The sequence below is a fragment of the Grus americana genome, chromosome 1, assembly GCF_028858705.1.
Source record: "Grus americana isolate bGruAme1 chromosome 1, bGruAme1.mat, whole genome shotgun sequence".
NCBI classification, from domain to species: domain Eukaryota; kingdom Metazoa; phylum Chordata; class Aves; order Gruiformes; family Gruidae; genus Grus; species Grus americana.
Genome location: NC_072852.1, coordinates 85,207,870 through 85,224,743, shown reverse-complemented (window position 1 = coordinate 85,224,743; position 16,874 = coordinate 85,207,870). Strand labels below are relative to the sequence as shown.

Sequence of the window (16,874 nt, the reverse complement as noted above, 5' to 3'; positions counted from 1 at the left end):
CATTCAGCAAAGAGATCACAAAAATGAGAGCAGGGATGGCTAGTGGGTTTATTATGTCTCAGGAAAATAAAGCAACCCCCTCCCTTTATTTTATTGCTAGTAAATTGAGCGTGACAACCAAAGCCATGAATCATTTATCTGTAAATACCCCCAGTGTCTGAAAATGCTGTTGGACTCCTCACTTGCTGTCTGTTGTCACTGGGACATACAAATGTGTCTTGCAAATCCTGCCCTGTTGAAAAGCTTCCTGGCATCAGTGGGTATGCCAGTCTGCTACTGAGTAGGATGTAGCAAACAACATTTTCTGCTGCATGGGAAGGAACAACTTCCAATTGAACTGTGTGGCTTGTGTTGGCTGGCAGGGACAAATGGGCAATGAGTTACAATGCAAGTATAATGTAACTCCATCAGTCCAGAGGCAGAGCCTATATGGTTCACTCTCCGAGTAGATTCATACTTCATGGAAAACTGCTGCCAGTGGAAGCAGCCTGAAGCATTGACTTCAGAAAGCATTGACTGTAGACAATCTATTAATTGCCACTTAGGAGTTCAGGGCATGAAAAAAGGAGGAACGTGATCTTTGGCCAAGTAATAGTACAAAAGTTCCAATTAATTTTTCTGTAGACAGCTTCCATTTTCTTTTGTGCACAAGAAGTACAGGAGCAAAATGCATCTGCAAGTTTTTTGTATTGCTTACAGCACATTATCTCTTGGGGGAAACCCTCAAACAGTAGCGTTTTTTTCTCTCAAATGCTTTTAAGAGCTGAAGAGTTTTGGGGAATGGATGATCTGTAGCATCCGTATCTTCTCACCTCTGCTTTCCACAATGCAGCATGCCTAGACTTGCACAGCACACAGCCATGTTATCCTCAAGGCAACAAGAGAAGACGGCTAGGTTGCACAGGTGGTCCTGTCCAACATTTGCATCAGTTTTGCCCCATTTTCTTTTAAAAATGGCTCTTAGGAGAGCTCCCCATTAACCCTTCCCTGTTTCTTCTCAGCAATTAACAGTCCAACAGTAGATGAGTTTGACCTTCCTTCCTTGGAAGTCATTCGACCTGTACAGCAAAGTTTGTTTTGCATAAAACAGTTTCAGTCATACAACCATTTGTATCCCCCTTGTGCTTGTGTTGCTAATAAAGGTTTATATTTGGCATGGACAGACAGCATTGAGTTGTTCTCTGTTATGTGTAGACAAGCCTGTTTTCCTGTTACGCCTCAAGAATTACAATATACCAACACTGCAATAGCTCGGCTATTCTGACTGGCTCAGAATGGCCCAACTCTCAGGCAAATAAAATGCTGCAGGCAATTGCTGCAGGAACCTCAAGGGTTCCAGCAGGGGATGAAGAGTGAGAGTACTTATGTGGAGAACACCTGCCTCGCCAAAGCAAAAAGATGTTGAGCAGAGCCAGTGCAGGCACAAATTGCGGTAGGACAAAGTTGTGATAGGACTGTTTTTGTCAAAGCACGCACAGCAGGAGAACCAGGTTGCATGAGCCATCCCTGAAAACTCAGGCATTACTGTTTTCTGTTGCTTATAACCATCCTGTTTCTGTCCCTGCTGGAGGAGACAGAAGCCACAGAATTAAGTGGGGGATGACACGAGGGGAGAGGAGGGGAGCAGAACAAGAAAATACACAGCCTTAAGCAGAGGAAGAACAGCAGTCTGTGTTGAGGACAGAAGAACAGCATATGCCAAGACACAGGCCTGTTAAGGGACATTGCTAAAATGTCATTTCCATTGTATGCTTCTGGAAACTGCTCTGCAGAGTCCTGCTCTGCTGTGGTCCCTCTTTATGTCAGTTCCACTAATTTTGAAGTGCAAGATTAAAATGAGGTAGCAACAGGGCTAAGTGGAAAGTACTCAGAATACAGGGAAACCAAACCGTTCATGTCATGGTTTAACCCCAGCTAAAGGCTAAGCCCCACACACCTTCAGTGGAATGGGGGAGAGAATTGGAAGAGCGAAAGCAAGGAGAAACTCCTGGGTTGAGACAAAGACAGTTTAATAGGTAAAGCAAAAGCCATGCACACAAGCAAAGCAAAAGAAGGAATTCATTCCCCACTTCCCATCAGCAGGCAGGTGTTCAGCCATCTCCAGGAAAGCAGGGCTCCATCACACGTAACAGTGACTTGGGAAGACAAATGCCATCACTCTGAGCATCCCCCCCTTCTTCTTCCTTCAGCTTTATATGCTGAGCATGATATCGTATGGTATGGAATATACCTTTGATCAGTTTGGGTCAGCTGTCCTGGCTGTGTCCTCTCCCAACTCCTTGTGCACCCCCAGCCTACTCACTGGTGGGGTGGTGCGAGAAGCAGAAAAGGCCTTCGCTCTGTGTAAGCACTGCTCAGCAGTAACGAAAACATCCCTGTGTTATCAACACTGTTTTCAGAACAAATCCAAAATGCAGCCCATACTAGCTACCATGAAAAAAATTAACTCTCTCACAACCAACACCAGCACATCTCACCTGTAGGGACATCTGCTTCTCCCCAACTCAGCTGGGCTCCAAGGGGCAGAGATAAGACTATCAGTTGCTACTACTGTGCCTGAAAGGAGGGAAGGGAGAATCCTTACTTGTTCTGGCAAATCGGAAAGAGCAGCTTTGGGTTTTGGGAAACAGAAACCTGGAAGTAGCAAGAACCAATACACTGATCTAGTTAACAGCCCCAACAGGACTCATCCTCATTAGGAAAGGACTATGAGACTGATGACAGCCCAAGAGGTCAGACTGATTAATTTGTCAGAAACAGTGGTGATTGCCCACTGGGATGAGTGGCTGTACATGTCAGCATCATTAGAGATGACAATTTCTTGAGGTTACAATCTAGAGCTGACAAGCTTCAAGACAACTCCTTGCTTTAGCCCATCAGTAGACGGTCCCTACATTACCAGCTCTCCATAGCTAACAAACTCAAGCCCCGCTGCTTTGAACACCGCTGTTACTAAAGCACTATTATGACTTGAGAGCTCCTGCCTGAAGGGTCCAGTTGTACACAAACACCTAGTATGACAAGGGAACATTTAAAAAATGCTTCTCAGTGAAGTCATTAAAATGGAGTGAAACTTCCACTGTAGTTAAGAGTCAGAAGATAGAGCAGTCTGTGAAGCAACAAGAGTGCTAGCTGGTGCAGAGCAGGTCATACCATTTCACTGCTCCATGCTTCAACTTTCACAGCTATCAAATGTAGAGGACATAAGCTGTCCTCTATAAAGCTTATATAAATCTACAGATGGAAATTGCAAAGAAAAGCTAGGGTTTATTATGTAAAGATCCTGCCCTTCTACCACACAGGGCTACTTCAACAACAGTTCTTTTGACCCAAGGGCAAGACACCCCTTTTCTCCATACAAAGTACTTTCTCCCAATTAGGGCTGCCCTGTTTTGCAGAGTATAGCACAGCAGGTTTTCAACAGCCTGCAGTACCTTTAAATGTTACCAGTTGCTAAAGAGAGATCACAATTATATTTGTGCTGACTTGGATGCAACTGTCTCAGGCTGCCATAAGGGTGAAGGGACAGCTCCATCCATTATGTATGTCCAGTAAAACATCACACAAGTGAGAGAAGATAGTAAGATACAAAACAGCAGGTGAGCATGCTGCTCCTACCCTAATAAGGTGAGTTAGGCAAGGGGCAAGCTGAGATGGGGAAAAGCAGACCAGCAGCATGTGGACAGGTTCCTGCTTGAGCCTCTGTGTATGAGCAGCCTGGGTGAGCAATGGCCTTTTCCAGACTCTGCATACCAGCAAGTGGATCATCACCTCCAGTCCATCTCTTTCAGTAGTGCAGGACTCAAAATAGGGTGGCACTCTCTGCAACAAGAGGGAAGTGTGGCATTTCTAGTGCTTATTATGGAACAGCCAAGCTCTCACAGCACCACAGATCCATGGTTAAGAGAGGTTTCTCTTATTGCCTAGGTCACAGCTGCTTTGCTAAGTCACAGCCATCTCTGGGATCACGCTGCCCAAGAAGATAGAGACAAGCAATGCTTGTTGAGCACAGCTGGGGTTCACTGGAGCTGTTACCTCTCCTCAACTTATTAGTGCAAGTTGTGGTTCTTCTCACACATCTCTAGCTCCTCAGAACAAGAGGTGGTTTGTGAGAAACAGCTTGGGAGAAGACCAGCAGCAGAACAAAGGCAAACAATGCCTGAGTCTACTTTAAAAAACCCAAATGGAGAAGGCCCTTGCCTGCTCCCTAACTCAATTCCTCCAACTGCAGTTCCTGCACTGTGATCCTGCTAAGAACTCAGAAGACCAATTGTAAGAATAGACCAAAGACTGAGCTCAGCTATTCTCTCCATCTATGTCCTCAGTGCTCCTTCACAGTCACCCATAAAGTGCTTTAGCTAGCAGAGAACATGGAAACCAATGAGCAGGACCCTGGACTCTTGCTGTGCTGGTAGCTTCCTCAGCTAAAAACAAATCAACCCACCACCTTCACTCAAGCCTACAGCTGAGCACATCCCCCCACAGAACCTGTCCTGCACACCCTTTGCTGTCTGGAAGCTTTGACAGAGATGGGAAAAGAACAGTCTCATCTTCATTGGATGCTTGATTCCAGTCAGAGAAGAGTTTGTGCTGGTATTAAAGGCATCAACCTCCACGTGATTTGTTATAAGGGATCCTGGATGACAGCGTAGTGGGCAGAAGAGTCTGCTCCAGCAGGGTCCTGACACTGCGAGGGGCTGCTCTGCTGATGTTTCTCCGGAAAATACAGTGTTTTGTGAATCAGATCTTTGACAGCAGAAACATCGCCTCTTTCTATGGAGAAGAGACAAAGACAGAAAGACAGTTGTTAGGGATTCTCAACAGACAGTACGAAAGCCTGTCTTCCTCAAGAAGTACCTTGAACTCTAGTTCTCAGCCCATCACCCGTCAGTGGCCCTTCCTCTCTTTTTTCCTTCACCCCTTCTGCACTCACCCACACCCAGCTGCTGCAGAAGACTTCCAAACTCTGGGTCACAATCCAGGATTTTCAACAGGTTGGTGGATTCCATTCTCTCCAGCTGCACATCCCAGTAGATGTAGATTTTCTGATTGAAGCTGACATAAACCAAGCAGGGGCTGTTGCTTCCTCCTTTGCATGCATAGAGGCCTGCAGAAAGCAAAAGTGTGGAGATACGACTACTTCCAAAAGGACAGAGAAAGCAAACAGGTAACTTCTCATGATGAGGTACCAAAGCTGTTAGCAGAAAGCAGCAAGCACCAGGGGTTAGGGGCACAAGCATCAGCTTGGATATATGAAGTCCCTTTGAGACAGTCCAAGAAAGTGTCTCTAAACTGTTATTAATGCATGGAGCTTGGGAATTTGCAAGCTGCTTTCCTGCAGGTCTGAGACAGGACTGAGCAAAGCCAAGGCTCAGGCTGTTTCCATGGGGCTCCTTACCTCCACTTGAGAACTGCTTAGAAGTTGCAAATTAAAAAAAGTGGTGGGGAAGACAAGAGACCACTGTAGCACTCCCAAAAAGGACAGTAAAAAACCCCAAAACCATCACAGACAAACCTCAGCATAACCTCCTCTCGCCCCTACTCTTCCCAGATGCCACCAGAGGAAAGACTAGCTGGACCTTCTGCAGTATATACACAGGGAAATTATTCCCCACTGCAGACTGACAAAGGATTCCAGGTCTCCCAGAGGGGAGTAGTAGCTTTGAGGGAGAAGTGCTGTGAGGGCTGGCTTTGCAGTCAGGCTCCCTACCTGCACAGAAGGCACTGACATTCTCATCTGCTTGAAATCTGGCAACAGTCCGATTGTGGTCAATGATGTACGTCTGACCATCCCATGCACAGGCGATCACCTCCTCATGCCCATTGCCCTGCAAGAACCGTAAGAACACATATTAGCGCAAACATCAACTACTCACAGCAGTCAAGAATCTTTCCTGTTTGCTCAGAGACATAACACTAATGTCTGAACAATATGTCATTTTTGGACACCTTGTCCAGACATTTTGCACTTGTCCAATCTTTTTGCACTTGAAGACCACCTCACTCTTCTCTATCGTAATCCTTATGTATCATAAGAGCTTGTAGAGAATCGGGGTATTAGCAGTGAGCAAAACCATTCAACTTTGCAAGATAAAAGAGCAGGTGGAGGATGAAAAAGTTCATAGCAGGATGCTGGGCTCACTAGGTCACACGGGCAGACACAGCTCAACCTCTTGCAGGTGTACATACTGACACGAGTGCAGAATGCATCAGCACAGTCAGAGCCCTCTGTATGTCATCCTGAAATAATCTCAGCCTTTTTCAACCAAATCATATTCCCTATGCCCTTCCTAAATTCATATACACAAAGCCATATTGAGTTTTTGTCTTCATCCCCCCCAGCCCTATTCGGACACTCACAGTAACATCCAGCTTTTCCAGAGCAAATAGCTGGTGATCAACCTGCACAGACCAGAGCAGCTTGTCTGCTCCCTCCATGAGTTTCAATGTCCCTGAAAGGAAAAAAAACCAAAAACTTAAGATTGTCTTGAAAACATTAAACCGGGAGCAAGATGTTTGCCAACACTGGGCCCTGCACACTCCTTAACACTCTAGGTTCTGCAGGCAGAGGGCTGGGCCCATGGTACGGGCTATGGTTGATAATAGATAACACAATCTCAGTTCTGGGAAGGACAGCAGTCCGCTATCTTGTCATGAGTAACTAAAACAGAGAAAAAAAATGGCAGCAGCCCTGCTAAGTGGATTGTGCTCTAAGACAAGAAAAAACCTGCCCAAACGGGCTCCCAAAGTACAGTACATCAACAGATCTCACATGAGACAGTGAGTAACCTAGAAGCTTCTCCCCATGCCCTACAGATCATGTGATCTCAGGACAGCATGTTGACAGGTATCAGCTGAGAGTTGGTTGCCTAATAGCATGGGCACGGCCTCTTGGCTACTAAAAGCATACCGGACACTTACTTCACATACCGTTTTTCTGTCATCCTGAGATACTGTGATAGTACTGGGTGGATGGCTGTGACAGAGTGGAACATAAACATGAATCTATCCTCACAGTGCCCTCCAGCCTCTGTATGAACCACAGAGAGGCAGGAAGCCTTGCCAGATGCAGAAGCTTCAGAGTTCAGGCCCAAAGATAATCAGAAATTCCCTAGAAGGACATCATTGGGCAGGTGGACATCTGGCCCAAACAGGCCAGACTGCCTATCTGGGAAGAGAGAAGCACAGCATCTTGTCTCCACATTGTTGTTTTTTGAACAGAAACTCAGCATTCAGCTCATTAGATTCAATCCTATTGCAGCCTGTCCCATCACTTCTCAGTCAGGGGCACAGCAGAAATACCTGGCTCCAGGCCTGTGTGAAGCCAGCTGCTCTCTACCAATACTTAAGTTCCAGCATCCATTTCCTTTACTGCTTTTGGAAACCATGCAATTCCTTTCAAGTACAAGGACACATCTCTGCTGTGGTTTAGAGGCTCCTGTCTACATGAATGACACTGCTGAGTTGGCATCTCAAACAGTTGTTTGAGTAAACAGGCAACTTAAGAGTCAGCATGTGAAAGTTCTAGTCTCACTCTCCATCTCAAGCTTTCAGCATGTCTTTGCGCCAATGACCTAGCCTCTTCATTTTCCCAGCTGCTCGCTGCAACATGCCATTAATACTTCTACCTCCACAGCCCATGGGACCATACAGGTAATTAATGTTTGTAAAATGCTTTGAAATCCACAGATGAATAAACTGTACCAGGGGTGAGAGACAGGCAGGTATTAGTAACATAAAAAACACAAGAGGTTTCCTGAAGAGAGCAGGCCTGTGCAACATGAGACCCAATTCAGTAAGGAACAGAAACACAGGCTCAGCTTAAATATGTTTTACCATATCCTCAGATACAGGCATGTTATCACACACCTGGGTTATGGGGGACTTGCTCACAGTGACAACTCTTACCTTGGCTCCTGTCTTACCTTTCATGCCTTTGTATAAAATATGTCAGCAAAAGGAGTCTTTGAGTCAAATTCTCTTGCTTGACCCAGGAAGCATTTCTGAAGCCCAGCTCCCCCCTCTTTCAAAATCAAAGGCACTGAGCCCCTGGTTCCTTGCTTTGAATTAGTGACAGACCTTGGACACCCCATAGGCCTTTCTTCTGGGACAGTGGTAGGACTTACCATCCAGAGTACAGAGGGCAAACAGACCTGAGCCACTATTCTCACTGGAGCAGCCTGTAAGTGCAGAAGAGAATTACAGGAGTTGATGCTGTTTTATGAGAGTTGTCCCCTACCTCTCCTGAAAAAAATAAAGATTCAAGACAAGCTGATCCATCCTGCCTCCTTTTTTGCCCAATTTTGACACTTTGCTTAGCAGATATCTACAGATTCTTGCAACCAATCACACTCCGTGCTGGCTTTTATTTGTAGGACACTGGCATCTCAAAACCCAAGACCTTTGGTTTGCACTGATACAGGCACGTCTGGCTCTGCTGGCTGCTCCTAGGAGTCTGTCTGTACCACATACGCACTTGCAGGCCTCTGGCAGTTCCAGTTTTAGTGAACTGCATCACATCCTCTCCAGGCTCCAGAAATGCATAAGCATAGGCAGGACTATTGCAAGTAAAGAACATCTGAAGCCAAAACAAGAGTATTACAAATGTACACTCAATGTGTCTTTCAAGGACAGGAACATGGCCTTCGGCTGTTCTGGGAAGCTGCATGGGAGGAGGAGAAAAAAAAAGGGGGGGGGGGGGGGGTCCTGCCAGAAGGACAAAGCATCAGTCACAGTAACACAAAAGTACCTCCATGGCAACTCCTGAATAAGTCTGTGGAGATCAGGCTACCAACTCTATTGTTGATCCTGTCCCAGCAAACACTGGTCAGATGCTAGAGAGCCCTTGCTTTATGAGCAGATTAGACATCTGCCTTCATGCTCTTCTACACATTCAGCCCTGGCTTTCCTGGGCTATGCTCATACAGCTGCAAACTTCCTGCAAGCAGTATCCTCTCCAAAGCCTGTATATGACAGTTGCATGCAGGACAGCTCTGACCAGTTACATCTGCAGGTGAGACTCCCCTAACCACCAGGCTGCTTCAGTACACTCTCTGCCTAGCTACCAGTCAGAAAAGACATGCAAGGCCAGGTTTTGAAAGTGATATCACACTTGGTGGGGGAGGACTGCAGCTGTATTTGACTACAGCTGCATTTAACCCCTTCAGTGACAAGGGAGAGACACTGGCTCCCTGAGGTCTGCAGGAGCCCAGGAAACCTGGCAGTCAGGAACAAGCCAGCAGAGGTGAAAGCAAATAGACAGTTTCCTCAGAATGATGTAATACTGCAAGCCTATCTCCACAGCCCATAGACAGCTCCAAGCTACAACACTCCCAGGACGCAGACTACCCTATTTCTGCAGATCAGCTTGAAGCAGTCAGCTGGTTGAGTGCTCTATTGCCCCTAGCTGACATTCATCCAGACAGGCTTTGATCCAAAAGATCTGCTGTGTCCCCCTTACAAACTGGTCAGCAGGGCACTCCTCAGCTGTTTCATTACTGATGGTCCAGCATCCCTTATTCTACATGCCTGCCTTGTTCACAGACACTTCTCATTAGATGCAAGGCTTTGTATACAGTGAAATAATTGCTTTCATGCTCTGTTGACCATGTTTGCTCATAGCAGCACCTGAGATGCTGAAAACATAACAAGCTTAGGAACTGCGGAGGAAGAGCACTCTGAGGAAGGGGGAAAGGAAGGTTTTCAGTTGATTACTCTTCTCCCACAGCTCTAATTACATTGCACAGCCTAAATTGTTCTCAGACAGCACTGCAGTGGGTAATACTTGGACAGAGCAAATGCAGCTGGATTCCAGCCAGCTGCAGACAAAAGAAAGTGATCTGCATTGGGAATTTTCTGCCTTCTTGTGTTACGGCCACATGCTCCAAGGGGGACTGAAAGCTGCTTATTCTCCATAGGTAGCAAAACAGGATTCATCAGGTGCACCAGGTGTGGGTCAGAGCACAAAGCAGTTACACAAGGGAAGCAGTGGTAGTGTGTAAGAAAAGTCTGGACACAACAGCAGTGTGTCAGGGCTGAGAGGAGCCAGCAGCTGTGGAGAGTTTAGATACAATGGCTGCACAGAATACATTGGAAGGAGACAGAGGACAGCAATATAAATGAAATGTAGAAACAGCTCTGGAGGGGCTGGGACTGAATAGGTGAAGGAAGAGCATGATATAGCTGCCAAGTATCAGGAATCAAATGCTGAAAAACACAAAAGTAAGAATAAAGATGAGGCTGTGGAAAGGAATAGATGCATCTAGGGAATAAGGGGAGGGCATAAGCTGCCGCCATGCAAAAGCAACAATCAAGGACATCTGTATGAGCACAGCATGGCAGCCTGATTCAGGATGACTAAATGCAGTCCAGTGGAGGCTGCAGAGAAACTGTTGTGCAAGGTGAAGAGTAAGAGCTACCTAGGGAAGGACAACGGCTATAAAAAGTTCAAATGCAAATATCCAACTGTCTCTCTTTGGGAGCTGGCTAACAGAAGCCTAGTTCCTCTGTTCTTGCAGCTGCCTCCCACTGTTATTTTTCAACCACAGGAAATCTGATTTCATGCTGGACTGACATATTGAAAAAACTATCAGAGGCAACTGTTGGGCCAGAGACCCCAAGCTCCTAATCTCTCACCTCGGCCAATGCTACCAATTAGGTGAGTGGAAACGTTCTTGTTGTGAATCCGTCCAGATGTTTGGTGTAGAATAACATCTCGAATAGGGGCCTCACTAGAGAAAAGAGAGACATCACAGAAAGGTTATGGAACCATGCTCGGGACTGTGCCAGAACAATCTCAAGAGCACCGTACTCCAAAGCTCTACAAATCCAGAGACTGATAGAGTTTGTGCATGGGTTAGCCCTTTAATGGTAAAGACCAAGGAAAAGAATGCATGCCACTCCAGGTATGAAAGGAACTTGCTAATGCTTAAAAAAACCCCCAAAACCCAGAATGATTTGATGCACCAGAAAACTGGAAAGATCTCAAACAAACAAACAAACAAACAAAAAAAGACAGTAAAACATGTATTCTGATCAAGGAAAAAAAAAAAAGACAATTTTTATCATTACTGTCATGTAAGCCTGGCTGCTCTTCACTCAGGAAGTGTCTGCTGGGGTTGAATAGGTTGGTCAGAGATCATGCTTGGGCCTGGCTTCTGGCTAGGAGACCAGACCATTCGACTAAGGTCTTTAAGACATCAAGGAGACTTGCCTAGCTCCTCTTCTGTTGCAGTTTTCTGGGTCTGCCTTAAAGTCTCACAGAACACCACAGAAGCACCTGAATTCCCCACAAGGGTCCCTCCAGCACCAAGGACAATGACCTCACTGCTCATTGCAATTGCTCTGGTTGTGATTTACAGCACTGGCTGCCAGGGATCTCATTAGGAAACCTCCAATTACCTTGCCTGGAAGAAATGAGTGAATGAACCCAAAGTGTCATCCTGGGCTTCAGACTAACTGGGCTTGGCCCAGCCTTTCAGTTGCTACCCTTCCCACCATTAGATAGGTCATCAGATTGCCTACTACTCTTTCTCCAGAGATCTAGGTCACTCATTTCTCTGCCTTAGCCCCTTGTAATGCTCTCCTCAGTCAGCTGGTTTTGCCACGCAAAGAGAGGAGGGTGGGATAACAAGGAAAGGCAGTAGTATTCATCTTTGTGATAGAGATGTGAAGAGTGTTCATGGAAGCTTGGATGCAGGCGGGCTTAAGTCATGAACCCCCAGCAGTACAGCAGGTCACTGAAGCAAGGACAAATGACAGCCCCCCCGCCAGTGGTGCCCCCTTGCGACGGGCATCTACAGTGGAATCTCCTCATCTACCCCATGCAGGAATGCTCTTCACCTGCTTGGGGCAGAAGTGTCTCTTCCCTCTGTCGTGGCCTGCTGCTCAGAGACCCAGGTGCACAGCAGAATGGCATAACCGCAGCCTGGCTGAGACACCATCATCTCTGGTGAGCCATCACGGCCTGGGTTCACAGAGAGGCTGTCCACCTATATTGGCAGAGGAAAAAAATTAATAGACTCAAACGGAGAACTTTAAACATCTCAGAAGGGTTCACTGTGCTCCTTGTACCTAAACTTAAATATGGCAGATCTTCTGACAGAGCTGAACACAAGCTGCACAAATTCAGCTAGAAGCAAAATGTCCAAATTACAGTAAAAGGTTGTTTCCCTACCAAAAGCCACTTAAGAACACACTAGTATCTTCCACTAATGCTCTATAGTTGGGTGAGAGCAAGTGACTGTTTCCCAGACCAACCCACCAGCTGCTCTGCACGTATAGGACAACCACTGGGCAAATAATCTTTCAGGCCATCGACACAACATTGCTTTGTTCATAGGACTAAGATTTTGTGCTTCCTCCCTTGGGAGAGCCACCTTTTGAAGACTAAGACAAGTTCTGCTCTGAACATCCCATTTCCTTACCTGACCTTCTAGCAGCCATTTCTTCAACAGGAGCAGCTGCCCAGAGACATGGTCTGAATTCTCCGACGAGTCCTCCCAGCGGAAGGCACGTACCACCCTGTCAGTGTAACCCACAACCAACTCACACTTCCCATCTCCATCTGCAGGGCATACAAGGAGATAGATGGGCTCTCTCAGGCTTTCATAGCCCCAAGATCCCAACATTCAGAAACCACTGTGCTGGTTCCCATTAGGTAGCATCCCTGAGGATCCCAATCCTGTAATGAGAACTTGGGCTTCAGGAAAATTCCTGAAGGTCCTGTTTCTCTCCTCCATAACTTGGCTGCAGTTTGTTAGAGCACCTGTTTCAGCAAGACAGTAATTTCCTTCCGTGAGTCCCACAAACTTTCTCTCTTTCTCCCCCCCCACACCTACCCACCTAATACCCACAAATGCCCTCACCCTGCACTCCCACATCAGCTTCCCAGCTCACCAATGTCACTGATCAGCATGACCTTGGTGTTGGCAGGAATGTGCTGCTTGAACGCTGGCTTCTGCTCTTCTGCTGCAGCCAGCTCATGGTGGCCTGAAGCATCTGGGTGTTTTGAAGTTGGAGAAGTCAGGTCAAAAAGATGAAACCAGCCTTCTGCACTCACTGCCACCACGAGATTCTAAGAGGGAAGAGAAATCTGATTTTTCCTCTTCTAGAAACTGCAGAAGCTATCCCACAGCAGGACGAGGGAAGATATAAGGGTAGATTCATCAAGATCAATGATCGCTACACAAGGAAGACAAGGTTTTGGGCCAGATACAAACTACTTGGATACCACAGGGTCCAAACTTCTTGTTCATCCTTGTCAGTCTAGGATATCAAGCTGATGTGTGCACACAATCCCCAAACATGTGGCTTTCTCAATGCTCACTTCAGCTCTGCTCCCCACTGGAGTACACATTGCTACAGTATTTTAGGCAGGGTGCCTAAACTGGGACTTTTGGACTCAGTGGTCCTGGCTTAACTCCCAGAAATAGCAGTCCAGCAAAAGGAGTCATATTAGACCCAGTGGAATTTGCTTGGGAGTCTAGACTATTCTGTGGCTCAGTTTTGTTTAGATGATCTTAAATGCACACAGCCGAGTGGCAGAAGGGTCATGGCCCACAGCAGGGACCAGCACAGAGCAGGGCAAAAGCCACTGAGGAAAAGGAGCAACGCTCAAACCACTAAAGCCTTGTGGCACTCACACAGGGGGACATGCAAATCAACAGTGCTTCCTGAAGATAGGATGGATTTTCTTGCTCACTAAAACCTGCATATGGCTCACAGATACAGGTTACATGTAAACCGAAAAACAGTTTTAAAACAGTAATGCTAAAACTCTATGAGCAAGGGCAGATCTTGGAGAGAAAGCACCTGCAACCTGTCCTCCTCCACTCTCAGGATCTGACATGACCCTAATGTCCTAAGCACCTCCCACATACCCTACAGACACAGCTGGGAAGAATCTGGCTGCTCTCACCTTTCCTTTATTGCATACATCTCCCACACCAACGCACGTCAGCTGCAAGAGAAAAGAAGGCAATACATGAGAAGGCAACCCAAAACAGCAGTCTGTCTTACTCCCTCCTCTCTCATAAACTATCTCTTGAACTCTAAACAACCTTTTCAAGGACAAAGAGAGCAGAGTCAGGGACAGAAACATATCTGCCACACAACTGCCCAGAGCCCTGAGGCAAAATCCACAGTGCACAGGAGCAGGGACAAAGTGGGACAGAAGCCCAGTTCCTGTGTTTGTTCAATACCTTGCTCGTCACTTCTCACCCATGGGACTAGTTGTGGGCAAAAGCAGGGTCTTGCATAACTACGTGAAAGGCATCAGAACCAGTTCTGGCTGCCATTCCACTCTAGCCTACGTATTCCTAGGCAGTGGTCAAGGACAGCTGGCTGCACACACACCAAAAGGCCCAACCATTTAAAAATTTTGTCAAGAACTGACCATTCCTTGACAAGACCGCACAGCCCAGGGTTTGCTGTCATCATTCTTGTAAACATAGAGTTTCCCGTTGGTGTCTCCCACCACTAGCTCATTCAGCTGTACAAGAGAATTGGGTTAGTAAGAAGAAATTCACAATTACAGTAACAATATTCCCACACAGCAATAATTACAGAATTCATATCTAAAAATCACTCTGTGGGAAGAAGCAGCAAAGCAAAACAAGAGTTAAAGAGACAGCCTCTAATCAATAGAGAAAGTCTAGGAAAAAATAAAAGCCCTAATTTTACTCTCACAGATAAGAGCTGGAGAGCAGCTCCTTAAAGCAACATCCCATTATCCACTGTTTCTCTAGCCATTGTTTCAGAGTTGTGTCACTGACTGTTTCAACATCCCGCTCTGCTAATCATCAATCTAGATTGACTTGATCTTTCTTTAATCACCTGAGGAAGATGATGGTAATGAGGAAAATGTAAATATCCAGAAAGAGGCTGCAAGAGTCCTTACAATACATTTACACTGGATGTTCAATCTCACTGATGAAGGGGTAAAGGTCTTTCAGAATGGTGATTTTTTTCTTTAAAGATGACTGACAAAAATCACCAACCACACCAGCTGACGAGCCTATTCCTACTATCCCATCTTCTGCAGCATGCCTCTGTGTATTTAAATTGTGTGCATTTCATAACTCCCTGAACATGATATCTCACATAACGCAACTTCTTATGGGAAAATTTGTCTTATCATCCACTGCATTGCTGGCCATGACACTTTTCAGGACAGCAGGATAGGGCTGTAATAAAATTTGACTGCTGAGAATAAGGGACTGTTTACATATATCTGGTTAAGCTAACCTCTTCCTAATTACAGACAAATCAGACCCATCAGAAACAACCGTTTGTGGGGCTGACAGCAAGATTCCCGGTGCACATCCATCCATCATAATCATCAAGAAACACTGAAACTTGGCTCTACCCTGTTTGTGATCCACTGTGCCCCAGCAAAGCATTTCCCTGCACCTCTACATCCCCACCACCACGACAGCAGAGCGTCTCTCTTTGGCACCAGTTAACCTCCCTACTAGCTATATGTTATCCATGCCAAGGGTACCTAGCATGTCTAACAGTGACAGAAGCACTGACCAGCTGCAGCCCAGAATCACTGAAACATTCAGTTTGCAAGCGATCTCTGGGGGCCATCTGATCCAACCCTGAATCTCTGACACACCCTTGTCAAGCTCCGAGTCCCGCCAACGTGGAAGCCCTCCCACCTCCTCCAGGGACCTGCTCTGGTGCCGCATCATCCTCTCGGTGCTTCTCCCCCACCCAGTTTTAACTTCCTCCGGTACAACCTGCGACTGCTGCCCCTCGCCCTACCGGTGCTCGTCTCTAAGAGCGGCCGGGCGAGGGCGGCAGGCCGTCCTGGGACGCCCCCGGTGCTCCCCAGGCCGACCAAGCCCCACTGCCTCGCCCCCCGCCGGCGGCAGCACCTCGGACATCGCGGCGGCCCGCTGCTGGGTTCGCTCCAGCTCGCGCCCAAACTGGGCTCAGCACTCCGCCCGCGGAAGCGCCACCTCCCGCGGCCTGTCGCCACGGGGTCGCCGCCGCCACGCGAGGGCGGAGCCCGCCCCGCCACCCCGCCCGCGCAGGCCCACAGCAGCCACCCCCCGCCTCCGGACCGCGTCGTTGTCGGCATCCCCCAGGCAGATAGCGTGCGGGAAGAGACTGCCGCCGAAGTCGAGCGCCACGCGCTGCACGTAGCTGACGGACCGCATCCCGCAGCCGCCGCCCGCAGAGGCGGAGCTTCCGCCGCTGGCTGCTGGGCCGGCCGCCAGGCTGAGGCGACGGCGGCTCTGCCGATACAAACGCAGCCGGGACGTTGAGACGCAGAACGCGCGCACGACAGCGAGGGAGAGGATCACGTGAGGGCGGGGTGGGGCGGGGGCGTGGCTCCCGGCAGGCCTGGCTGCCGGCGCCGCACCCCTGTCGAGCCCCGCCCCCGGTTCCCAGCGGCAGCCGCGAGCGTTCAGCGCGGCAGCGTCCGGCAGCCGCGAAGGCCGGGGTGAGGGGGAGGGCCAGCTCAGCCTCACGCTCCGGCTTTGGAAACGCGCCTTTTCGGTTTGGGCAGCTGGGCCCGCGGCCGCTCTGCCGCCCGCCCGCCCCGCTGCGCGTCCCTCCGGCAGAGCGAGAGCCCGACCGCTGTCCCCGTTACTCGGTCTCGCCGCTGCTTGCCAAGCGGGAGCAGCGGGCGAGTGACGGCTTGCCAGGGCGCAGGCTCTGCGACAGCCCCACGCCCACGGCCGGGAGCCTGGTTGCCGTTTTACATCATCCAGCTCGTCCTAACAGCAAAACCGCTTCCCTACTGCATTCTGCAAACGAGCCGCTCAATTCCTGGTCAGATCTGAGGGCACGGTCCCACATCCGACAGCCCCGAGCGGTTCCCTCCTGCTTCTGCTGGGGCTTGGGTAAAGATCAGTTGTTTG

The 16,874-nt window shown here is 48.1% G+C and overlaps 1 protein-coding gene across 6 annotated transcripts; it reads right to left on the bottom strand.

Moving 5' to 3' along the window:
- Positions 1–24: 24 nt before the first annotated feature.
- On the bottom strand, positions 25–16,294 carry ITFG2 (integrin alpha FG-GAP repeat containing 2). 6 transcript variants are annotated; one of them, XM_054819982.1, is made up of 12 exons: positions 16,071–16,294; positions 14,396–14,491; positions 13,919–13,960; positions 12,898–13,075; positions 12,426–12,565; positions 11,842–11,990; positions 10,636–10,730; positions 8,127–8,180; positions 6,361–6,452; positions 5,711–5,828; positions 4,934–5,107; positions 25–4,773 (listed from the first exon to the last, which is right to left on the bottom strand). In XM_054819982.1, the coding sequence occupies exons 1-12, from the start codon at positions 16,164–16,166 to the stop codon at positions 4,625–4,627; spliced, it is 1,383 nt and encodes a 460-aa protein (XP_054675957.1). In that variant the 5' UTR covers positions 16,167–16,294; the 3' UTR covers positions 25–4,624. The 6 variants fall into 6 exon arrangements, with proteins under 6 accessions (XP_054675957.1, XP_054675996.1, XP_054676007.1 ...); XM_054820021.1 differs by lacking the exon at positions 16,071–16,294 and adding an exon at positions 14,836–16,034; XM_054820032.1 differs by lacking the exon at positions 16,071–16,294 and adding an exon at positions 15,769–16,034.
- Between the last annotated feature and the right edge of the window lie 580 nt (positions 16,295–16,874).